At 41.6% G+C, this 27,114-nt stretch overlaps 1 protein-coding gene and 1 pseudogene across 1 annotated transcript; both read left to right on the plus strand.

The window, feature by feature from the left end:
• Nucleotides 1-1,139: 1,139 nt before the first annotated feature.
• LOC135555134 (uncharacterized) lies at nt 1,140-4,503 on the plus strand (annotated as a pseudogene).
• Nucleotides 4,504-15,890: 11,387 nt separating this feature from the next.
• LOC135556519 (ornithine decarboxylase antizyme 1-like) lies at nt 15,891-26,858 on the plus strand. The gene is given in 6 exon segments (XM_064989797.1): nt 15,891-16,101; nt 24,112-24,169; nt 24,171-24,257; nt 24,354-24,529; nt 26,083-26,168; nt 26,255-26,858. Coding segments are annotated over 6 exon segments (657 nt in total). The 5' UTR covers nt 15,891-15,982; the 3' UTR covers nt 26,386-26,858.
• Nucleotides 26,859-27,114: the final 256 nt, after the last annotated feature.

Genomic DNA, 27,114 nt, shown 5'->3' on the forward strand with positions numbered 1-27,114 from the left:
GATGTTATGTTCTGGGATTACTCTGAAGTACACATTGTTAAATAGTGTTTTGCATTATAACGTCTGTTTTCAAGCTGTTAAATTATCATTCTTGTCATTTTGTTTGTGGATTTGTGAATCCCTGCAGGAATTTGTAAATGAACCTTGGTTTTATCACTTGGCATGGTTGACCACCAAGCAGGACAGCCTCAACTCAATGACCTTGGTCGTCTGCAAAAGAAGGCTGCAGCTGTGGAATTTGTCCAGGAGGCCCTTCTCAATCCCAGAGGTCTCAACAGCAGCATCTCATGGTCTGGCCATCAGAGATCCTTTAATCGGTCAGACGTAAAGGGCGCTCCTATTTAGCACACACAATTGTAATCTATCTAGCATGTAGCACATCCATACTCCATCCCACTGTCCTTAGAATAACTGCTGAGAGGACTTTTGAATGCAAATGTGTAATCTGTCATCCAATTCGTCACCTTTAAAAGCAGCCACTTGTGAGGCAATTCAATGAACATTACAATATCGGTTTGTGCATTGGAAGAAAAAACATTATGTAGAAAAACTAAGAAAAGGCAGGAGATTGAAACGATAGGATTGTGTTTAGAGTCGGCCAGTTGTCCATGAAAGGCCTTTAGAAATGTGATTACATTCATGTTTTTCTGTCTCCAAGCGTCCTTATCTTTGTTTCGGTGTTTGTCAGTCCCCAGTCTATCCTCACCCACAGGGAGCACAGGTGTCAATCTGCGACACACACAACGCTCCGTAGTCTTGTGCTTCCTTTCCATAGCTTTCTCAGCCCACCATAGTATTCACAGCATTGGGTGGCAGGTAGCCTATCGGTTCGTGTTGGGCCAGTAACCGAAAAATTGCTTTTTCGAATACCTGAGCCAACAAGGGGAAAAATCTGTCGGTATGCCCTTGAGCAAGGCACTTAACCCTAATTTGCCCCAGGGTGGCTGTACTATTATGGCTGACCATGTAAAACAACCCATTTCACTGCACTTATCCAGGTGTCTGACAGAACATTTATTTTAGCATACTGTTCCTCCACATGTTGAGGAAACAATGTTTTCCCCCATCTTTCAATGGACACATCACATGGTATTGAGGCAGTGTACTACACAAAACCATTCTCCCTTGCTGACCTGAACCAAACCAAGTGTTAGATCCAGACATGACGTGCTGCCATGAGACTGTGGTGCGCATTCTGCCTGATACTGATGCTGTCCAGTGTGGGGACACTCCATATTTTGGAAGTACACCAGCTCATGTAGAGGTAGTTGAGGATATGCTTTTAGCAATTTGTGAAGTTTAGGTCCAGGAAAGCGATCTGAGACAGGATTTGACTTGGTGTTGGAGTTTGGAGCACCGGCTGTGTGAGCAATCTAGCTGAAGACGTCAACAAAGAGAAACATGGGCTACATGTTTGGCACCCAACCAGTTATGGATCTGATTCTGAATGAAATGGGATACTCTCTGCCTCCCTTTCAAGATCAAGTTCATACTGCTCCTTGCCTTTAGAAAACCTAGAACAGCAGCTGTAAGCGCCATCACTTTCACCAGTCAATCTACAGCCTTACAAACAGGTTAGAACTCATTACCTACTCATTTACAACATTACTGAACTTCTTGTCTTTCACATTTTAGAAGTCTCTTGTCTTACCATAGACCATTTCAAGACTGGTGTAATGCTGTTGGTATCGGACTCCCACTTTTCCCCATTTCAGACTATGTATTTTAAGGGAACACAGTTCCTCATCCTAACAGGAAAGCTATCAGAGGGCAAAAGTCTCCTGAAATGGCGAATCAATGTTGACCCAAAAACACCAGATACAGGTAAGAAGAACACTTCATCTTGTTCAGCTTATCGTTTTCCAAGTTACATGCTGATGGAAGGAAAGCATATTATAAAGCTTATTTACCCTTCTCAGGGCAAAAGTTGTCTGAACTACAAGGTAAGATTGGTGAAGGAGCAAGAAGTGATGTCAGTGTCATTCCCCTGGTGCTTTTCTCAATGGCTAAAGGAATTAATGAAAGGGCAGTTGGCTTTGGCTTCTTTTTTTTAAAATATGCATTTTTCTTTATTTTATTATTATTTTTCTTAAATTTGTGTAATTGTCCTTCTCCCAGTGACAAGCCAAAGTCCTTCCCCTGCTTCATCCAGGACCTGTATGAGCTGCAGGAGTTCCTCAATGCTGTCCAGCCACCACAGATGCAGTCACAACCACGGGCTGCTCTGGTCCCGCTGTGTACCTTGCATTCTCTCCCCACCCTGTCCCTTGGGGTGTCGTCCAGTGAGACCGTCCTGGCCGGGCTGCTCAACTCCTCAGCTCTCACACTGTTCTCCTTTCCCACGCTGGGCTCTATATTCCAGGGGCTCCACAGGGAGCTGGCCCTGCAGCCTTCCCTGCTGGAGGTGCTCAGGCAGAGGCCTGGAGGAGGCTGTGGTCCAGATGAGGAAGGAGGTGGGCAGGGATGGACAGGCTGTAGAGGCCCCGAGAACTATGTTCTTCCCAAAGAAGGTGAGGAACCACCAGCAAGTGAGCAGGCCTCAATGTAAATTCATGATACATGTCTGTGCATTGATTGCATTGCCAAGTTTATTTATTTATTTTTTATTCACTCACATAGGAGTGGAGAGGGAGCAGCGGGCCAGGAGGGCCCAGGGAAGGGACACCTGTTTCGGCTGCACAGCTTCACCCTGTCCATGGAGAAATTCCGACTGGCTCATCTTCAACTACCAGGGAGTCTGCCACTTTCCCCTGACCAACGGTAACAACCAGGCCCTCCTTCTGAACAGCCAGGTCCAGAGGGGCCCTGGAGCGCTCACCTTTGTGTGCCTTTTGACAATGACGACCTCAAGGTGGTGGAGTTGGATCAAGATGGAACCAAGATCTCCATCAAACCCAACATAGTGGCCAAGGAGTGTGGTTGCCACGGTTTCCTCCATGTGGTCCAATGACAGTAATAATGGCAAGCGCCAGGCCAACAATGGGTGGACCATTACTCATAAGTCAATGATTTTGTTTATTGTATATACAGTGGGGAGAACAAGTGTTTGATTCACTGCCGATTTTGCACGTTTTCCTACTTACAAAGCATGTAGAAGTCTGTAATTTAACATAGGTACACTTCAACTGTGAGAGATGGAATCTAAAACAAAAATCCAGAAAATCGCATTGTATGATTTGTAACTAATTAATTTGCATTTTATTGCATGACTTAAGTATTTGATCACCGACCAACCAGTAAGAATTCCGGCTCTCACAGACCTGTTAGTTTTTCTTTAAGAATCCCTCCTGTTCTCTACTCATTACCTGTATTAACTGCACCCTTTTCAACTCGTTACCTGTATAAAAGACACCTGTCCACACACTCAATCAAACAGACTCCAACCTCTCCACAATGGCCAAGACCAGGGAGCTGTGTAAGGACATCAGAGATAAAATTGTAGACCTGCACAAGGCTGGGATGGGCCACAGGACAATAGGCAAGCAGCTTGGTGAGAAGGCAACAACTGTTGGTGCAATTATCAGAAAATGGAAGAAGTTCAAGATGACGGTCAATCACCCTCGGTCTGGGGCTCCATACAAGACCTCACCTCGTGGGTCATCAATGATCATGAGGAGAGGGATCAGCCCAGAACTACATGGCAGGACCTGGTCAATGACCTGAAGAGAGCTGGGACCACAGTCTCAAAGAACCATTAGTAACACTACTCCGTCATGGATTAAAATCCTGGAGCGCACGCAAGGTCCCCCTGCTCAAGCCAGCGCATGTCCAGGCCCGTCTGAAGTTTGCCAATGACCATCTGGATGATCCAGAGAAGGAATGGGAGAAGGTCATGTGGTCTGATGAGATAGAAATAGAGCTTTTTGGTCTAAACTCCACTCGCTGTGTTTGGAAGAAGAAGGATGAGTACAACCCCAGGACACCATCCCAACCGTGAAGCATGGAGGTGGAAACATCATTCTTTGGGGATGCTTTTCTGCAAAGGGGACAGGACGACTGCACCGTATTGAGGGGAGGATGGATGGGGCCATGTATCGCGAGATCTTGGCCAACAACCTCCTTCCCTCAGTAAGAGCATTGAAGATGGGTCGTGGCTAGGCCTTCCAGCATGACAATGACCCGAAACACACAGCCAGGGCAACTAAGGAGTGGCTCCGTAAGAAGCATCTCAAGGTCCTGGAGTGGCCTAGCCAGTCTCCAGCCCTGAACCCAATAGAAAATCTTTGGAGGGAGCTGAAAGTCCGTATTGCCCAGCGACAGCCCCGAAACCTGAAGGATCTGGAGAAGGTCTGTATGGAGGAGTGGGCCAAAATCCCTGCTGCAGTGTGTGCAAACCTGGTCAAGAACTACAGGAAACGTATGATCTCTGTAATTGCAAACAAAGGTTTCTGTACCAAATATTAAGTTCTGCTTTTCTGATGTATCAAATACTCATGTCATACAATAAAATGCTGATTTATTACATAATCATAATGATTTTCTGGATTTTTGTTGAAGTGTAACTATGAAAATTACAGATTTCTACATGCTTTGTAAGTAGGAAACACTGCCGATTTTACAGGTTATCAAATACTTGTTCTCCCCACTGTACATCATCACCACATCTAATTCTCCATTAGCTGATTTTACATTTTAATACAATTTTTGTTACTCGTCAATTGCAAACTCAATGGCACAGTGCACATATTGGATCTTTCAAATACCATTTGATAATTATCCATTTGCATCCAATGAAAGGGCATATTAAAGGCTAAAATAATATTTCATTGAATATGAGCTGGGAACCAGCAAATGTTATTTATTTGTATTGATTTTTGTGTCCCCTCTAAATATGAAAAACATTTATGCAGACATTTATGCATGATCATATAAGACTGTGTATAGGTCTAATTTAAAACCATTGTGAAGTATGTGTGACTTTTTGACTGCATTGTTGGGAAAGAGCCCTTAAGTAAGCATTTTGCTGTAAAGTCTACCCCTGTTATATTTGGTGCATGTGACAAGTAAAATTGTATTTGATGTTTGGTAATTGTTCTATAAATTGGTTATTTCTACAGTAGTAAACTACTAATATATATATATATACATACTTTGATATAATAAGCACTGGGCAAACTGACATTATTTGATTATTCTTTCTGAAAATGTCAGCCTATTTGTTGTATTAGCCTCTTTACCATTCTCCATCATGCTCTCTATCATTCCTTCACTGCCCTTTGTCAGGCATCTCTGTTTCTGATCCTCAAGACTCCCCCTCTTCTCTCTGGTTTTCCTTTTGTTCCATGGTCTTCTCCCCAACTCGGCAAGCTGTCCCACAGAGGCTGGAGGGCAGGAAGAGGGAAACACCAGGTACACAACATAAGGTTCCAAAGCAGGACACTTATAACTAACACAATGAATAACAAATGAGAAGGACACAGCAAATACACTGAGTATACAAAACATTAGGAACACCTAATGCTCTTTCCATGACAGACTGACCAGGTGAATCCATGGCAAAGCGATGGACCCTTATTGATGTCATGTTGCAACTCAATATTAGGAATGTGTTCCTAATGTTTGGTATACTCTGTGTAAGCTATAAGTCCCTGTACCTGAGCTGTGCCATCTGGCTGTGGATCTGTTCCTCCAAGTAACATCTGAGTAAGATCATTCTCCTCTAGAAATACTTCCAGTGCATCTAAACCACGAGAGAGAAGGCATGAGCTAGTCTGTGTGCATTGATTATATTTTTAATATCATACGTTTCAACACTCACCATGTACTTCATTCACCCCTGAGCTCACAAGCACAATGATGATGGCCAACACTATGCAACGGTTTAGAGTAATGCCTTTCCATGGGTTCTCAACCTCCTTCAAACTTTGGATGGACAAAATACCTTCATATGACACTAGAAGTAGACAGAGTGGTTGGTCAACATGGGACAAAATATACTATTTTCTGAATGTAGAAATGGAAATGTAATGAATAAGGATTTTATTACTGCTAAGACACTCAGATGATGTTGTTCTGGATCTGTTGTGTCCTGTAAATTCAGGTAAATATTGGGGTTTTGTTAATGCAAGATATTTGAAAGGTAAACTTAAACATCCCAGTGACGATATAGACTAAATCTTTTATTTTCAGAGTGTTAACTCAACTGAACATTTGCTCTAAAATCACATAGGCAATGAGGACTGAGCACAAACAAGGATTGGGGTTACGGTGCCTTCCGAAAGTATTCTTACGCCTTGACATACTCCACATTTTGTTGTTGCAGCCTGAATTCAAAATGGATTCAATTGTTTTTCCTCACCCATCTACACACAATACCCCATAATGACAAAGTAAAAACATGTTTTTAGAAATGTTTGCAAATTTTGTGGAAATTAAATACAGAAATATCTCATTTACTTAAGTATTCACACCCCTAAGTCAATACAGGGGGATTTGGCAGTAATTACAGCTGAGTGTCTTTCTGGGTAAGTCTCTTACAGCTTTGCACAATATTTGTACATTACCTTTTTTTTTATTCTTCAAACTCTGTCAAGTTGGTTGTTGATCATGGCTGGACAGCCATTTACTAATCTTGCCATAGATTTTCAAGCTGATTTAAATCAAAACTGTAATTAGGCCACTCCGGAACATTCAATGTCATCTTGGTACTGTAAGCAACTCCAGTGTATATTTGGCCTTTTGTTTTAGGTTATTGTCCTGCTGAAAGGTGAATTTGTCTCCCATTGTCTGTTGGAAAGCAGACGGAACCTGTTTTTTTTCCTAAGATTTTGCCTGTGTTAAGCTTTATTCTGTTTCTTTTTATCCTAAAAAAAACTCCCTACTCCTTGCCAATGACAAGCATACCCAAAACAAACATGATGCTGCCACCACCATGCTTGAAAATATGAAGAGGGGTACTCACTGACGTGCTGTTGGATTTGCCCCAAACAATACAAATTGTATTCAGGACAAAAAGTTAATTTCTTCGTCACTTTTTTGCAGTTTTAGTTTAGTGCCTTATTGCATTTTATTGCAAACAAGATGCATGTTTGGAATATTTGTATTCTTTATAGGCTTCCTTTTCACTCTGTCAATTAGGTTAGTATTGTAGAGTGACTACAATGTTGTTGAGCCATCCTCAGTTTTCTCATATCACAGCCACTAAACTCTAACTGGTTTAAAGTCCCCATTGGCCTCATGGTGAAATCCTTGAGCAAGTTTCCTTCCTCTCCGGCAACTGAGTTAGGAAGGACATCTGTTTCTTTGTACAGTAGCAGTGGAGGATGCTGAGGGGAGGACTGCTCATAATGACTGGAACGGAGCAAATGGATTGGTTCCATTCCACTAATCCCCTGCTCCAGCCATTACCATGAGCCCGTCTTCCCCAATTAAGGTGAGACCAACCACCTGTGCTTTGTATTGACTGGGTGTATTGATACACCATCCAAAGTGTAACTAATAACTTCACTATGCTCAAAGGGATATTCAATGTTTGCTTTTTGCTTCTTTTTTTTTACCTATCTACCAATAGGTAACCTTTGCAAAGCACAGGAAAACCTCCCTGGTCATTGTGGTGTTGGAAATTCATTGCTCGACTGAGGGACCTTACTATTATCTGTATGTGTGAGATACAGAGATTGTGTTAAACAGTATTATTGCACACAGTGTCAGTCCATGTAACTTATGTGACTTAAGCACATTTTTACTTCTGAACTTATTTAGGCTTACCATTACAAAGGGGTTGAATACTCTTACTAATTTCAGCTTTCCATAATTCCACTTTGACATTACGGGGTATTATGTGTATACCAGTGACACAAATTTTCTATTTAATACATTTTATATTAAGGCTGTAACACAACTAAATGTGGAAAAAGTCTAAGGGTGTGAATACTTTCTGAAAACACCATGTTTATGCTGATGTCGAGGACACGATCAGTCGCAATAAAGCATGAGGCATAGACCAATAAAACATTTCTTAAAATAGACATCAGTCAAATAACAGTCCTTGTCAAATTATTCTCAAACTACATTCTAATGCAAACCTATAAGAACTCATAAATAACAGAATGATTCTTACCTGTGTTGACTTTTTTCTCCTATGGAGGATGAAGTTTGTGGAAATTGATTGCAATTCACTGGTAAGTGTCTTACAACCTGCCCTGCTTTAGATGCCTTCGTCCCTGACAGGCAGGCACAGCTGAGAGCTTTTGAAAAAAAAATACAAATATAGCACTGGAGAGATTTTAAAGTGCATTCGGAAAGTATTCAGACCCCTTCACTTTTCCACATTTTGTTATTCTAAAATGGACAATTTTTATTTGGGGGGGGGGTTGAATCAATCTACACACAATGTCCCTTAATGACAAAGCAAGAACAGGTTCTTAGAAAGATTTGTAAATGTATTACACATAAAACTGATTACATTTACATAGGTATTCAGACCCTTTACTCAGTACATTGTTGAAGCACCTTTGGCAGTGATTACAGCCTTGAGTCTTCTTTGGTATGATGTTTCAAGCTTGGCAGTGGTGGGACAAAGTAACCGATTGTCATACTTGAGTGAAAGTAAAGGCACCTTAATAGGTTAGTCAAGTAAAAGTTAGTCACCCAGTAAAATACTACAGTAAAAGTCTAAAAGTATTTGATTTTAAATATTAAGTATCAAAAGTAAATGCAATTGCTTGTATCAAAAGGTATAAATCATGTTACGTTCCTTTTATATTAAGCAAACCAGACGGCACAAGTTCCTTGTTTTTTAAATTTACGGACAGCCAGGGGCACACTCCAACACTCAGACATAATTTACAAACAAAGCATTTGTGTTTAGTGAGTCTGCCAGATTAGAGGCAGTAGGGATGACAAGGGATGTTGTATTGATGTGTCAATTGGACCATTTTCCTGTCCTGCTGAGCAATCAAAATGTAACACGTTCTTTTGTCTGTCAGGGAAAATGTGTGGAGTAAAAAGTATGTTTTCTTTAGGAATGTATTGGAGTAAAAGTTGTCAAAAGTAAAGTACAGATACCCCAAAAAACTACTTAAGTAGTATTTTAAATGATAACTCTATTTGGACACCTCTTTTTGGAGTTTCTCCCATTCATCTCTGCAGATCCTCAAGCTCTGTCAGTTTGGATTGGGAGTGTTGCTGCAAAGCTAGTTTCTGGTTTCTCCAGAGACGTTTGATCAGGTTCAAGCCTGGGCTCTGGCTGAGCATCTCAAGGACATTCAGAGCCTTGTCCGGAAGCCACTCCTGCATTGACTTGGCTGTGTGCTTATGGTCGTTGTCCAGTTGGAAGGTGAATCTTCGCCCTCCCAGTCTGAGGTCCTGAGCGCTCTGGAGCAAGTTTTCATCAAGGATCTCTCTCTACTTTGGGGTGTTCATCTTTCTCTCGATCCTGACTAGTCTCCCAGACTCTGACGCTGAAAAACATCCCCACAGCATGATGCTGCTACCACCAGGCTTCACTGTAGGGATGGTGCCAGGTTTCCTCCAGATGTGACGCTTGGAATTCAGAGCAAAGAGTTCAGTCTTGGTTTCATCAGACCAGGGAATCTTGTTTCTCATGTTGTGAAACTCTTAGAGGGCTGCCATGTGGCTTCCGTCTGGCCTCTACCATAAAGGCCTGATTTGGTGGAGTGCTGCAGAGATGGTTGCCCTTCTGGAAGGTTCTCCCATCTCCACAGAGGAACTCTGGAGCTCTTTCAGAGTGACCATTGGGTTCTTGGTCACCTCCCTGACCAAGGCCCTTCTTCCCCGATTGCTCAGTTTGACCGGGCAGCCAGCTCTAGGAAGAGACAATTCTTGGTGACCTTCAATGCCGCAGAAGTTTTTTGGTACCCTTCCCCAGATCTGTGCCTCGACACAATCCTGTCTCGGAGCTCTACGGACAATTCCTCCGACCTCATGGCTTGGTTTTTGCTCTGACATGCACTGTCAACTGTGTGCCTTTCCAAATCATATCCAATCAATTGAATTTAGCACAGGTGGACTCCAAGTTCTAGAAACATCTCAAGGATGATCAATGGAAACAGGATGCACCTGAGCTCAATTTTGAGTCTCATAGCAAATGGTCTGAATAGTTATGTAAATAAGGTATTTCTGTTTATTTTATTTTTTTAATACATTTGCAAAAATGTCTATAAACCTGTTTTAGCTTTTTCATTATGGGGTATTGTGTGTAGACTGAGTATTTTAATTTTATTTTAATTTTAAACCAAATGTGTAAAAGGTCTGAATACATTCCGAATGCAATGTATACTGTTGATTGTTGCTACAGACTATTAATTATACAACAAAGTGTTCTGTATGGTGGGGAAATTACAAGATTGTTATTATGCTGTTATTGCATCAAATTGTTTTATGCAACAGAATAGTGGGTTCTTAGAACACTTTCATCTGTGTGTGTTCTACTGAGGATGTGCCTCTGGGAGATTTAACACTGACAGAATATTTACGATGCTTTGGGTGATAAACCTAACAAGACCGCATTCCATAGCATGAGTTGGTGTTTCTATTCTATAAGGTACAAATGGAGCTATGGCTCGGGGCCAGACCCTGGTCTCAACACAATGAGGACAGTATTTACTAGCAGATACTGTTTTCTGTGAATTATAAGTAACCTTGTGACCCATTCCATACTTCTGTTGGTCATGAACATCCAGGAGGATGGGCTTTGCTATTAAATTCTCATTGATGAGTGTTTTCATTGAGAGGGACATGATTTTAGAAACTACAAGAGGAAATTGTTTGTCACGCCCTGATCTGTTTCACCTGTCTTTGTGATTGTCTCCACCCACCTCTAGGTGTCACCTGTTTTACCCATTAGTCCCCGGTGTATTTATCCCTGTGTTTCCTGTCTCTCAGTGCTAGTTCATCTTGTTTTGCCTAGTCAACCAGTGGTTTTTCCTAGTCCTCCTGGTTTTGACCCTTGCCTGTCCTGATCCTGAATCCGCCTGCCTGACCACTCAGCCTGTTCTGACCTCGAGCCTGCCTATCCCCTTGTACTGTTTGTCCTCGGACCTGATCACTGAACCCCTGCCTGTTCTGACCTCGAGCTTGCCTATCGCCTGGTACTGTTTGGTCTCTGACCTGGTTTATGAACTCTCGCCTGTCCCCGACCTTCCTTTTGCCTACCTCCTTTTGATATAATAAATATCGGAGCTCAACCATCTGCCTCCTGTGTCTGCATTTGGGTCTCGCCTTGTAACCTTATAGAAACTACAACTTTGTACAAGTAAGTAGTCACTGCGCCCTTGAATGAGGTCCGAGAGTGTCAGCCTGACGGAGCTGCCCCTTTTGAACAAACTGTATAAAATGATGAATTAGCATAGCAGACAAGAAAGACGTCAAGCTGCAGCTCACGTTTTAAAGTGGTTTGAACTCAATCTCAACACAAGGTAGAGATGATCATGTCACCTCCCGGACAATCACTGGTACGGCTGATTAGCTGTCCTAATAAAAGTATCTAGAAAAGCAAACTGAAGTGGAACCATTCTACTACTTGGCTCAATTCACCGTAGTATGCTACTCTCATCACCCCACTGGGAAACATCTACACTGCTGGCTAGCCAAATCTTCAAAGAAGCATCTTTCAGGGTGAATAGAAATAAAATAAACACAAGTCACCGGATACCGGACGACTGCAGAGGAGAACAACAGTAGAAGACGGATGGGGACCTCTTTCGGACAATCGGAGCCTTACAAGCGTGCCACGAAAAGGCCCAACACTCTTTCCAAGAAGGCCTGATTCCGACAAACACACAAAGGACCTAGGCATTTACACGTAAATACATTCATGATTTCTTACTCCAATCAGGCGGCGGTTCGTGTGCAAAGTATATGATCACTGTGAGAGTAGTTTCTAAATGTACCAAAGTATTATGTCTCTGTCTCTCTGCCCCCCACCCACCTCTATCGCTTTTGTACAAGCAGCCATGTTGTTGTCAGTCTGCTAGGGACCTGTTTCTAATGTATTAAGTGTGTATGTCTACCCCATGTTACCATTTAATTAGCTAGTAAATAAATAATTAAACAAATTTGTGTAGTACTGAATCATAAGTAAGGCTCAGGTTTTTGCTGATGCATGAGGTTACGACTCTTCAGAATGATGATTTGATATGAGATTATAAATTGACTGTTTATGGATGTGATAGATAGAAACCTTTTCTAGTTTTTAATTCGGGAGATGGTAACTCTTTAACCTCTACAGGGTGGGTGTCCCTAAACCGGGACGGTTGTTACTAATGTGACAAGAATGACGTTGTATACAACAGCCAACTTTCTGGGACATAGACATGTCTTATGGCCAGAAAGCATCAATTATTGTTAATCTAACTGCAGTGTCCAATTAACAGTAGCTAATACAGTGAAATACCATGCTATTGTTTGAGTAGAGTGCACAACAACAACTTATCACGGCAACTGGTTTGATACATTCATCTCTGAAGGTAAATTATGTACTTACATTCAGTAATCTTGCTCTGATTTGTCATCCTGAGGGTCTCAGAGATAGAAATGTAGCTTTATTTGATACAATCAATGTTTATGTTCAAATGTAGGAACTGGGATCTACAGTTTTACCCCACTGCTGTATCTGGCTCCACACCCACCTCGCTCGGGCCATCTCTCAGCGATCACTGGCTCATTGCCTGCATCCATAATGGGTCAGCGGTGAAACGACCTCCACTCATCACTGTCAAAAGCTCCCTGAAACACTTCAGCGAGCAGGCCTTTCTAATCGACCTGGCCGGGGTATCCTGGAAGGATATTGATCTCATCCCGTCAGTAGAGGATGCCTGGTTATTTTCTTTAAATGCCTTCCTCACCATATTAAATAAGCATGCCCCATTCATGAAATGTAGAACCAGGAAAAGATATAGCCCTTGGTTCTAATCAGACCTGACTGCCCTTCACCAACACACAAACATCCTATGGCGTTCTGCATTAGTATCGAACAGCCCCCGTTATATGCAACTTGTCAGGGATGCTAGAAACCAATATACACAGGCAGTTAGAAAAGCCAAGGCTAGCTTTTTCAAACAGAAATTTGCTTCCTGCAACACAAACTCAAAATGTTCTAGGACACTGTAAAGTCCATGGAGAATAAGAACACCTCCTCCCAGCTGCCCACTGCACTGAGGATAGGATACACTGTCATCATCAATAAATCCACGATAAATGAGAATTTCAATAAGCAATTTTCTACGGCTGGCCATGCTTTCCACCTGGCTACCCCAGTCAACAGCACTGCACCCCCCACAGAAACTCGCCCAAGCCTTCCCCATTTCTCCTTCTCCCAAATCTAGTCAGCTGATGTCCTGAAAGAGCTTCAAAATCTGGACCCCTACAAATCAGCCGGGCTAGACAATCTGGACCCTTTCTTTCTAAAATTATCTGCCGAAATTGTTGCAACCCCTATTACTAGCCTGTTCAACCTCTCTTTCGTGTCGTCTGAGATTCCCAAAGATTGGAAAGCAGCTGCGGTCATCCCCCTCTTTAAAGGGGTGGGCACTCTTGACCCAAACTGCTACAGACCTATATCTATCCTACCCTGCCGTTCTAAGGTCTTCGAAAGCCAAGTCAACAAACAGATTACCGACCATTTCGAATCCCACCATACCTTCTCCGCTATGCAATCTGGTTTCAGAGCTGGTCATGGGTGCACCTCAGCCACGCTCAAGGTCCTAAACGATATCTTAACCGCCATCGATAAAAAACAATACTGTGCAGTCGTATTCATTGACCTGGCCAAGGCTTTCGACTCTGTCAATCACCACATCCTCATCGGCGGACTCGACAGCCTTGGTTTCTCAAATGATTGCCTCGCCTGGTTCACCAACTGCTTCTCTGATAGAGTTCAGTGTGTCAAATTGGAGGGCCTGTTATCCGGGCCTTTGGCAGTCTATGGGGGGTGCCACAGGGTTCAATTCTTGGACCGACTCTCTTCTCTGTATACATCAATGATGTCGCTCTAACTGCTGGTAAATCTCTGATCCACCTCTATGCAGACGACACCATTCTGTATACTTCTGGCCTTTCTTTGGACACTGTTAACAACCCTCCAGACAAGCTTCAATGCCATACAACTCTCCTTCCGTGGCCTCCAATTGCTCTTAAATACAAGTAAAACTAAATGCATGCTCTTCATATGATCGCTACCTGCCTGCCCGTCCAACATCACTACTTTGGACGGTTCTGACTTAGAATATGTGGACAACTACACATACCTAGGTGTCTGGTTAGACTGTAAACTCGCCTTCCAGACTCACATCAAACATCTCCAATCCAAAGTTAAATCTAGAATTGGCTTCCTATTTCGCAATAAAGCATCCTTCACTCATGCTGCCAAACATACCCTTGTAAAACTGACCATCCTACCGATCCTTGACTTCTGCGATGTCAGTTACAAAATTGCCTCCCATACCCTACTCAATAAACTGGATGCAGTTTATCCCAGTGCCATCCGTTTTGTCACCAAAGCCCGATATACTACCCACCACTGCGACCTGTACGCTCTCACTGGCTGGCCCTCGCTTCATACTCTTCGCCAAACCCACTGGCTCCAGGTCATCTACAAGACACTGCTAGGTAAAGTCCCCCCTCATCTCAGCTCGCTGGTCACCATAGCAGCACCTACATGTAGCAACCGCTCCAGCAAGTATATCTCTCTGGTCACCCCCAAAACCAATTTTTTCTTTTGCCGCCTCTCCTTCCAGTTCTCTGCTGCCAATGACTGGAACGAACTACAAAAATCTCTGAAACTGGAAACACTTATCTCCCTCACTAGCTTTTAGCACCAGCTGTCAGTGCAGCTCACAGATTACTGCACCTGTGCATAGCCCATACAACTACCTCTCCCCTACTGTATTTATTTATTTAGCTCTTTTGCACCTCATTATTTCTATCTCTACTTTGCACATTCTTCCACTGCAAATCTACCACTCCAGTGTTTTACTTGCTATATTGTATTTACTTTGCCACCATGGCCTTTTTTTGCCTTTACCTCCCTTCTCACTTCATTTTCTCACATTGTATATAGACTTATTTCTCTACTGTATTATTGACTGTATGTTTGTTTTACTCTATGTGTAAGTCTGTGTTGTTGTATGTGTCGAACTGCTTTGCTTTATCTTGGCCAGGTCGCAATTCTAAATGAGAACTTGTTCTCAACTTGCCTACCTGGTTAAATAAAGGTTCAATTTAAAAAAATATAGATTTGTGAAAGTTAGTGTATAAGCTAATGATCCATCATGTATGACATTTCTGAAAACTTACATTTTTATTACCATAGCATTTTTGTATGTTCTCAATAGTTATGTACAAATTGGCCAACTCCTGGCAGTCTTGATACAAACTATTGTCATGTAATTGTTCACTGGATCAGTCTGAAACTTTGCACACACACGGCTGCCACCTGTTGACCAAAATCTAAATTACACCTAGACTCCTATCTGAAAGTATGCCCTTTCTCTTACATTTCAAATGTTGTTTTTTTTTGTATTACGTTTTTACCAGGTCTCGTGTATTATTTTCTCCTACATTCATTTCACATTTCTACAAAATTCAAAGTGTTTCCGTTTAAATGACACCAAGAATACTCATATCCTTGCTTCAGGTCCTGAGATACCCAAATCTAACTGCCTGTATGTCATTTTAGGATAACATATTTTTTTAAACGGTACGATCCTTAATTAAAGAACCGCTCTTGTGGTCCCCCAACTCCTAATTCAACATAGTTGATATGATAAATAACAGTCATCAGATTAATGAAAGTACAGTCACGACAATAGAGATTATATTAAATTATTGTAATTCCCAATTCTATGGTTTAATTCCAAAATTTAATTCATCCAACGTCATGGTTTTAGGACACTCCCATTCCTTTGTGACTGCTGACTCGAGCAGCCCTCCCCTTATGCTGTGGCAGCCTGAGCCTACGAGAAAAATTATTTGGTGAGGAGAGAAGCAAAAGGGATCTGCAGTCTTGGACGCTGTTGGCCTTATGGTTAAATCCAACCTTCAGACGATATTAAATAGCCACTGTTTTGTCAGAGAAAAAGAGAAAACCACATCCACAATGCCAGTTAACGAACTGCCCGGTAATAACCCCGAGAGTGAAAGGTAAGTTGAGATAGTGTTGTAATTGTCAGAAGGACTATGATTACTCATTGGGTCAGTAGCAGAGGCCTAGCTAACTGTAACCTTACTCCGATAGCAACTTGTATACTGTTTTTACAGTTGATATTATGTAAGTCAGTGGAACAATATTGTGCCGAACTGCCTTTTTATCTCAAAGTTGACTATAGTTAGCTCTAATTGAAGTCTGTATAATGTTATTAAAGTTGGTTGCTGTTTATATCGAACAAATTGTCATTTAGCATTATGCTGACGACGTTGGCTAACGGGTTAACGTTAGGTAGCTAGTTAGGTTACCAGCTAATGCTAACTAGCCAGCTCGTTCTTTGACTTGCTACTTTGGTTTTGTCAATGCACTGTTTAACGCTAATTGCTCTATTTGCGATGCATTAATAAACCAACTAACGTTAGCCACGGCAACATGTTTTCACAATAATGTTGGGATAATTGGATTAACACCTTATTTCGTCGAATGTTCTGGAAGACGTTTGTCGACGTTAGTAGCTAGAAACGTAGTGACAGTGCGTTTTAAGCAAGAGTCACACAGCCAGTTAGCGAACGTTAGTTAGAAACTACTAGCCATTGCGGCAAATATGTAGCTTGCAACCCTTCAACACTTGTAGCTTCTCGCCTGCAGGTATCAATATCATATGTGCACTCGCATATGTTTGGCCAATAAAAACCTGTGACGACTTGACTGGGTCAACAATATACTTTCGACCTAGGTTAGCTAGGTAACATGAGTGACAACTAGTTAATTTACCTATTGGCTCAGTTCACTGTCAGTACTTGTGCCTAAAAACCAAAGTACAGGATGTGCAGTCTAAAAGTTGGTTATTTAGCTAAAAACAACCCAGCTAAGGAACAGCAGTGTACACTAACCCTATCAGAATTTACATCCCTTCTCATCTGTGGGAATTAAAACTTGTATAGACCAATAAAACCTAGACAACACTAAAGACCCTGCCCTAATACAAGTCGGCTCACCATGGAGTATTTTCCATTTGATTATTCTCAAGTTGCAAATCGTCATGATTAGCCTCGGCAGTCTGAGTCTCACTAAGTACAACTACTGTTGACTTGTGTAGTATAGTTTTCTATCAGAATGGACACAGCACTATTTGCACGTTTTGGTCAAGTGTGCCCAATGGGTGTGAAATGCTGTTATGGTTTGTTGTATGGGTGGGGCATTGAGCATAATGCTAAATGTCTGTTACTAGAGGAAGAAGGCTCTTGAAACTTAGTCCCCAGCACCACCATTTAAGTGCTTTGAGTACAGGTTGCAAGGTGTCCATAACTGCCCCATAATCATTCCCCTTTGGCCAAATATCTATTCTATTATTCTGCCAGGCAGTATTTTTCCACATCAGATTCATTCAACTGGTAAAGGCTGTTACGCAAGAGGTGGACTCATCTCCCACCTGACTAAGCCAGCTGTCAAGTTAAGGCGCTTCATGAATGGTTTGTGTCTGCGGATTTTGAGGAATTTTGTGAATGGCGTAGAATAGCAGTGCAGTTGAATCTGTGGTAACAATTTACAGGTGGATTGTGAACGGCTAGGGATTTTCCATAATGATGCTAGTTGGATTTTATTGGCAATTATCTGGTCAGGTTGTTTCCAAAGGAACCTCGTTCACTAGAACCACAAGTGATTCCAGTCAATATACCGTAGTAATGAGTGATGAGCCTATGACGTTGCTCATACTTAATATCACTGTTACTCTGATTTTGAGCTCGAAGGTTGACAATGGTTCTTACTTTGTTTTCACATGTCTGCTCCACATATAACACTGGAGTGGCGTTTGCATATGAGAGTCTGTGAACAGTAACACCACCGCTAATGGGTTATGGGTTTTGTTCCCGCTTGGAGAATAGACCTACTCTCAGTTCTGCTAGCGCAACCCCAACAGAAAAGCTTATTATGGACAAGATCACACTGTTGTGGCTTAGGCAAAATGGCTGATCAGTGCAGTCGGTAATCTGGCATGTCTCAGTGATGTAAGAGGTTGGCCTTTTTGTCGCAAGTGCAGACTTGAATTAGGTTATGAACTCCACCTTTTTTTGCCACTCTAATTTTTAGCCCGGGTAGCTGAAATTGTTCTCAGTATTTTTCCATTAACGTTGTTTCCCGAAATGATGCCGACAGTGGCACTCGTCTCTTCACCCATAGGCTACTCCCACTGTGACAGTTCACTCTGCTTAATCGGTGATATGTCAACAAGGAATCAGTCACCATGGCAGCCATCTCTGACAACCAAGCTGAGTGAAGGCAGTCATTTTGTTTATTGAATCATCACCAGGGACTGAAACTAACATTTTGGTCCACTAGGCACTGTGGCAGGAAGATTTTTTTTTTTACCTGCTGTAATTTTTTGCTATATTTACCCCGAAAACCACATACGGATGAGCATGCTTTGAAATGTTTCTAAAACAATGCATCTATTAATAGTAAGAAGTGATGTGGTACAGTGCCTTCTGAAAGTATTCACACCCCTTGACTTTTCCCAAATGTTGTTCCAGACTGAATTGAGTTGATTAATTAGTTGTCACTGGCCTACACACAATACCCCATAATGTCAACGTGGAATTATCTTTTTAGAAATGTTTACTGAAGAAAAATATAAATGCAACATGTAAAGTGTTAGTCCCATGTTTCATGAGCTGAAATAAAATATCCCTGAAATGTTCCATAAGCACAAAAAGCTTATTTCTCTCAATTTGTGCACAAATTTGTTTACATCCATTAGTGAGCATTTCTCTTTTGCAGAGATGATATGCCACACATGTCAGGTGTATAGAAGATTAAGAAGCTGATTAAACATCATTATCATTACACAGGTGCACCTTGTGCTGGAGACAAAAGGCCGCTCTAAAATGTGCGGTTTTGTCACACAACACAATGCCACAGTTTTGAGGGAGCGTGCAATTACCATGCAGTGCAGGAATGTTCACCAGAGCTGTTGCCAGATAATTGAATGTTAATTTCTCTACCGTAAGCCTTCTCCAATTTTATAGAATTTGGCAGTACGTCCAATCAGCCTCACAACCGCAGACCACGTGCAACCAGGCCAGACCAGGACCGCCACATCTGGCTTCTTCACCTACAGGATCTTCTAGGACCAGACACATGGACAGCTGATGAAACTGTGGGTTTGCACAACTGAAGAATTTCTGCACAAACTGTCAGAAACCGTCTCAGGGAAGCTCATCTGCATGCTTGTCGTCCTCACCAGGGTGTTGACTTCACTGCAGTTCTGCGTCGTTAACTGACTTTAGAGGGAAAATGCTCACCTTCGATGACCATTGGTACGCTGGAGAAGTGTGCTCTTCACTGGTGGATCCTGGTTTCAACTGTACCGGGCAGATGGTCATGTGGGCTAGTGGTTTGCTGATGTCAAGAGTGTGCCATGGTGGGGTTTTGGAATGGGCTGGCATAACCACGGACATGAATACAATTGCATTTTATTGCTGGTAATTTGAATGGAGAGATACCATGATGAGATCCTGAGCCCCATTGTCTTGCCATTCATCTGCCATCACCTCATGTTTCAGTATAATGCACAGCCCCCATGTCGCAAGGATCTGTAAACAATTCCTGGAAGCTGAAAATGTCCCAGTTATTCAATAGCCTTTATACTCACCAGACGTGTCACCCATTGAGCATGTTTGGGATGCTTTGGATCGACGTTTAGGACAGCTTGTTCCATTACCCGCCAATATTCAGCAACTTTACACAGTCAATGAAGAGGAGTGGGACAACATTCCACAATCAACAGCCTGTTCAACTCTGTGAAGGAGATGTCACACTGCATGAGGCAAATGGTAGTCACACAAGATACTGACTGGTTTTCTGAGCCACACCCTTATCTTTTTTAAGGTGTCTGTGACCAACAGATGCGTATCTGTATTCCCAGTCATGTGAAAGCCATAGAATAGAGTCTCATGAATTTACTTGAATTGACTGATTTTCTTTATATGAACTTAGTGAAATCTTTGAAATTGTTGCGTTTTATATTTTCAGTATAAAATTAAAATCTGAAATGTCTTGAGTGAATAAGTATAAGTAACTTATTTTATGTTAAGCCTAAATAAATTCAGTAGTAATGTGCTTAACCCCCCAGAGTTGATTGACACACCGGTTAATTTAGTTTTTGACCCTCTTTTCCATTTTATGAATGTGTTATTCGATGCGTTTCTATGGGCTTTAGTAGTAAATGCGAATATCAATACTTTATCAATTAAAAAAATATATATTTATCTGATACCTAAAGCGGTCCTAAAATCAAATACCTAAATGATCCATTGTATGACCATTTTCAAAACAATTCCATATGTCAGCTTAGCACCCCTTCCCCCAAAGACATTAAATATCCCTTTGAGCATGGTGAAGTTATTAAATACACCCAGTCACTACTAAGATACTGGTGTCCTTCCTAACTCCGTTTCTGGAGAGAAAGGAAACCGTTCAGGGATTTCACCATGAGGCCAATAGTGACTTTAGAACACGGAGTTTAATTGCTGTGATAGAACTGAGGATCAACAACATTGTACTTACTACACAGTACTAAGCTAAATGACAGCCGGGGGGGCCTGTACAGGAAAAAAAATATCACATAACATCCAGTTAACATCCGGTTTGCAATAAGGCACTAAACTGCATCACATTTGGTAAACAAATGAACTTGTCCTGAATTTTGGCTGCATCATGTTATGGGTATGCTTGTCATCGGCAAAGACTAGGGAGTTTTTTGGGATAAAAATAAACTGAATAGAGCACAGGGAAAATCCTAGAGGAAAACCAGGTTGTCTCCTTTCCAACACACTGGGAGACATTCATCTTTCAGCAGGACAATAACCTAAAATACAAGGCCAAATATACGCCAGAGTTGCTTACTATGATGACAATTGAATGTTCCTGAGTGGCCTCGTTACAGGTTTGACTTAAATCATATTGAAAATCTATGGCAATGGCTGTCTAACAATGATCAACAACCAACTTGACAGAGCTTGAAGAATTTACAAAGAATGTACAACAATGCTGTTTTCACTTTCCTTAATATAAATTCAAAGGGGATTACCTAGTCAGTTGTACAACTGAAAGCATTCAACTGAAATGTGTCTTACATGTTTAACCCAACTAAACTCTGCGTTTATTTTTCAGCAGACTTAATTAACATGTAAATATTTATATGAACATAATATTCAACTGAGACCTAAACTAAACAAGTTCCACAGACATGTGACTAACAGAAATTGAATAATGTGTCCCTGAACAAAGGGGGGTTAAAATCGAAAGTAACGGTCAGTATCTGGTGTGGCCACCAGCTGCATTAACTTCTAGCTAGCGTCCCACCTCACCAACAGCCAGTGAAATTGCAGGGCGCCAAATTCAAAACAACAAATCTCATAATTAAAATTCCTCAAACATACAAGTATTATACACCATTTTAAAGAAACTTCTCGTTAATCCAGCCACAGTCTCTGATTTCAAAAAGGCTTTATGGCAAAAGCACACCTTGCGATTATGTTAGATCAGCTCCAAGTCACAGAAAAACACAGCCATTTTCCAAAGAAGGAAAGGTGTCACAACTCAGAAATAGCGGTATAAATATTCACTTACCTTTGATCTTCATCGGAATGCACTCCCAGGAATCCCAGTTCCACAATAATAGAATCAATCGTTTTAGGATGTTTTTAACACAAATCTTCAATGTTTAAACCGGACAATTCCTATGTCTTTAGAAATGAAAAGGAACGCAGCTAGCTCTCACGGCCGCGCGCCTGACTGAACTCTGCCAGACCTCTGACTCAAACAGGTCTTATTCTCTCCCCCTTCACAATAGAAGCCTGGAACAATGTTCTAAAGACTGTTGACATCTAGTGGAAGCCTTAGGGAGTGCGATATGACCCCATAGACACTATATTGGCTAGGCAAAGACTTAAACCAACAAACCTCAGATTTCCCACTTCCTGGTTGGATTTTTTTCTCTGGTTTTTGCCTGCCATATGAGTTCTGTTATACTCACAGACATCATTCAAACAGTTTTAGAAACTTCAAATGGTTAGGGTTACTAATTATATGCATATTCTAGCTTTTGGGCCTGAGTAGCAGGCAGTTTACTCTGGGCACCTTATTCATCCAAGCTACTTGATACTGCCCCCGCTCCCAAAGCAGTTAAGTACTGCAGTTAATCTCCTCCTCATGGACTGCGCCAGATTCTCATGGACTGCCAGTTCTTAATGTGAGATGTTACCCCACTCTTCCTTCTACCAAGGCACCTTCAAGAACCCAGACATTTCTGTCCCACAGGTATGATGTTTTGATGTACCTATCCTGTGCAGATGTGGTCTGCCACTGCGAAGACGATCAGCTGTCCGTCCTGTCTCCCTGTAGCACTGTCTTAGGCGTCTCACAGTACGGACATGGCAATTTATTGCCCTGGCCACATCTGCAGTCCTCATGCCTCCTTGCAGTATGCCTAAGGCACGTTCACGCAGATGTGCAGGGACCCTGGGCATCTTTCTTTTGATGTTTTTCAGAGTCAGAAGAAAGGCCTCTTTAGTGTCCTAAGTTTTCATAACTGTGACCTTAATTGCCTACAGTCTAAGCTGTTAGTGTCTTAACGTTCCACATGTGCATGCATGTTCATTAATTGTTTATGGTTCATTGAACAAGCATGGTGAAACGGTGTTTAAACCCTTTACAATGAAAATCTGTGAAGTTATTTGGATTTTTACGAATTATCTTTGAAAGACCAGGTCCTGATAAGGGAACATTTATTTTTTTGCTGGCTTTAGAAAGGTGTGGGGGCTGCCTTAATCAACATCCACATCGGTGCCTGGGAACAGTGGGTTAACTGCCTTGCTCGGGGCAGAACAACAGATATTTACCTTGTCATCTTAGGGATTTGATCCAGCAACCGTTTGTTTACTGACCCAGCGCTCCACTAGCGTTATATAATTACACTACACAATTAGTTTGTGTTTCTTACATCTGCAAACGGCTAGTTTCTTAGCGAGTTGAGCCTAAGTTGTTAGCTGCTAATGCTAATCAATAGTTAGCCGGCTGAATAGCTAGCTAATAAATGTACTGAGTCAGCGCAAACGTAACTAGCTATACAGTCTAATAATACCAGTGATGGTGTAGACCTAAATCAACATGTGCAACTGTATCTTCTAAATCAAAGAGGAATACACGAAGCATGAGTATGTTAGCTACATGAAGCAGCTAAGAGAACATTCAATGTAGCCAAAGATTATAGAGTCCCATTGTCAACTCTTTGGTTCTTACCCTGTCACAATAACTCCTCCCTGGTATTTTCATTCGTTGTCATGACAAACACTGTATTCAAAGTGCCTGCTATTATATTCTATTTCCATGATTCCAACACTTACCCAAGTGATTTGCTCCAAATCGCAATTGTAACATTTGGTTAAGAATAAGGCCTAGATTGTTTGCCCAAATCATGCAGCCCTACATGGCAGTGTGGAAATGATTTCAAATGAGCACAAGAAATTGATCAATGCGAAACTATTTATGGTTTTATATGGTTAAATTCAATCAAAATGGAGAAAGACCCATTGAAATCAATTAGAATGTATGTGTTGCCACCCTAGGGTCACACACCACTTATAAAGTAAATTTTAGAACTTTCATTATTAAAATACCGCCATATTGTCCAATTTCTTTTAAACACAGTGATATTATATTTTGGCCATATCGCCCAGCCCTAGACTTGGGTGTGAGTATGATATTTCATTGTCAATAAATTTGGAAACATTTATAAAAACATGTTTTCACTCTGTCATTATGGGGTATTGTGTAGATAGGTGAGGAAAAATTAGTTTAATCCATTTTGAATTCAGGCTGTCACACAGGGCTAAGTCAAGGGCTATGAATATATTCTGAAGGTGCAATATATTGCTCAATGTAAAAGTTGTACGACTCCTTTAGTAATAATGGCTCTGTTCTTCTGTGTTCTCCAACACCTCCAGTCAGAGGCGGTGTTCCCGCTGTTGCAGTAACCCCTGTCCGGGGCCTCTGTGGTGTTCCTGATGCCCCTCGCCCACCCCTGAAGATCCCAGGTGGGCGAGGAAATGACCAGCGGGATCGCAGTCTTTCAGCTAAGCTATTCTACTCTGTGAGTCCACGCTCCTTCACAGCCTCTGGCATTAGGATACATACCTGTGTCAAACCTCTTCGTACCCACTAATTTCTAAAAAAATAAATCTTGCAGGATGCTCGGTTGCTGGTTCTTGAGGAGCCTCCACCCATCAACGGCAGAGTGCGTTTCCTGCTCTTTGAGCCCCGTCGCTCAGTGGGCAAGCACTGTGTCTGGAGGGGGGCGCTGAAAGGGAGGAACATCTACATCGAGATCCCCCCTGGAGCTCTGCCTGAGGGCAGCAAAGACAGGTCAGTGATCCAATGCAAATGCAACCTCTTTTGTCGACCGGTTTCCTACATTCTCCTTTTCAGCTCATTTATCACCTGATTTTACTTAAAGGAAAATCCACCCAAAACAACTAATTCCTTTAGTTAATTAACACTAATATGTGAGAACAATATTTTGTGAACAAAGGTTTCATTTTGGCGGTATAATAAGGTTGGTAGCAACGTGGTAAATTATTGTGGGAATCTGTTGCAGCTCATGTCGACAACAAAATCCACAATGCAATGCTTTCTTTAGGGGCTGGCTAGGTTGCTAGCTAGAAAATGTTGCTACACACAATCGTAAAGATAATCTCAGCATGTAAAGTAGCTAGTTCGTGACGTTTTGATTAGGCAATTTAGGAGTCAACAATCTCACCATGTTCAATCTGCAAATCGATGTGTCTCAGTAGAGTCCAACATTCACAACTACAGATATACTTTTGAGGAGATGGGGAAACGTTGCCCATGCTACATCAATGTGCCGTGTGGTGCATTCTGGGCAATTCTGGGACAAAGAGCGCTCTCCTTCAAGGAGTGAATGGGAGTCTTGGCCGCCATCTAAAATTTCTTGTTGACAAATTTTGTCAACAAAAAGTACAACATTACAAATCTTTTCAGAGATGTAAGATAACTATCTGTAACGTCATATAGCTTTGGAATCGAGACATTACGTACTTTCGCGGGAAATAGGCACGTTTCTTGACATATACCCTCACTTTGAGAAGTGCTTGTGTGACGATTAGCTTAGCAACTTTGTGATCCAGCATGACAACGTGAACGCGATTGGTATCCGCACCCATGCAATGCACCCTTGACTAAAGAGGCAGACATATAGGAAAATTAGCTAGACCCTCTATTAAATTACAGTTCTCGAGGTAGGAATATCGCAAAAAAATATGACCAATGGCTCATTCAAGAAGCCATCCTCTCGAGTTACGACATTGGCCAGTATTGAAATTTGTCGTATGATAGACGTTTTCGCAATCTAAAAGTCGCTTCCTATTAACTTTCATTGTAATGAGAGCGACTTTATCGCAGTACTACATCATACCGGCCGGATTTCTGTATGCTTGAACGCCAATAACTCAGATACACATGAAATGACCCTGGGAATCTATAGAACATCTATAAGATGCACAAAAACAATATAACGTTCAAAACAGGTGACCCTTTAATAAAAGGGATATCTCGATAGGTGGTCCAGATAGCCTCATGAAATAGTGGGCATTTACTATTTTCTGTATTGTTCCTCAAGCAAGCGGAGTCCAATCCCCATTAGTCCACCTGGAATGCCCTACTCTTTCTGCAGTAGTCTAAAACCTTATTTTGTTCTAAATGTATTTTTTTACCCTTTAGTATGTGTATTTTACTGTATTTAGTTATACTTGCTTTACAATAGGAAACCTTTTTTAAATATTTTTTTTTTATTGCTGGATGAAGTCTTTAAACCTGTTTTACATGGTTGTTTCTTGCCAGATGGACTCTGTTTCTATTGCACTGCCTTAATAGCTCACTGATTTACTTCCCATCTCCAGTTTCGCTCTCCTGCTGGAGTTTGCGGAAGAGAAGCTGCAAGTTGACCATGTCTTCATCTGCTTCCATAAGAACCGAGACGACAGAGGTAAATTCCTGTGTGTGTCCAGTCAACCCTTCTTTTTATACTTTTTTTGTTTGAGTCTTCTCACACTACCTTCTCTCTCGCTCCAGCATCTCTGCTGCGTACCTTCAGCTTCCTGGGCTTTGAGATTGTGAGACCAGGTCATCCCCTCGTCCCTACCCGTCCCGACGCTTTCTTCATGGCTTACAGCATCGAACGAGACTCCTCTGACGACGAATAACTGATCACACACAAGTTTGCTTTTATGTATCCTTCCCCATCCCACTCTATCACTTAGGGAAAATGCATATTATCAAAACTCAGTGAGGTTTAGGTTTCCTGTGAAATTGTTTTTGTTTATTACCTTTGATGTGCTGTATTACAATGACATTTGCACTAGTGTGTAATGTTAAACCAGGAATGGACACATCTGGAAAATGTTTCCTCACCACTGTAATAATTTCCATGTGTAGTGCTCATTTCCCCCTCCCCCATCCACCACAATGATAATCTCTAGGATGTAATATATATGGTAATTTCCATGCTGCATACTCATGTAACTAGTTTTTTTTTTCCTGGCTACTTCAAGTTGATTTTCATGTTTAGTTAAAAAAAAAAAAAGTGTGCATGAATTATTTTGTTTTAGTTGATTCACTTGACTGAAATCTGCATGTAACAAGTGCGCGAATAAAAGTGCTCACCTTAACAAGTGGATTTTGATTTCTAGTTATGTTGTATGGATTGGATACAGCGCAGTGAAATATGTAAAGAATTGTACAAGAAGTAAAATTTTGGCCTATGTAGACCAGAGGGTTAAACCAGTTTCAAAAGCATCATCTTTTAAAATCAGTCTGTCAGTGTTGAATTTCACCTAGTGCACTGTAAGTTGATGTATTAAAATCATTACTGTGTGCTAATGGGGCTCCTTGGATCCATGAAAGGTTAGGTGCATATACACTGAGTGTAGAAA

The sequence above is a fragment of the Oncorhynchus masou genome, chromosome 15, assembly GCF_036934945.1.
Source record: "Oncorhynchus masou masou isolate Uvic2021 chromosome 15, UVic_Omas_1.1, whole genome shotgun sequence".
Classification (NCBI taxonomy): domain Eukaryota; kingdom Metazoa; phylum Chordata; class Actinopteri; order Salmoniformes; family Salmonidae; genus Oncorhynchus; species Oncorhynchus masou.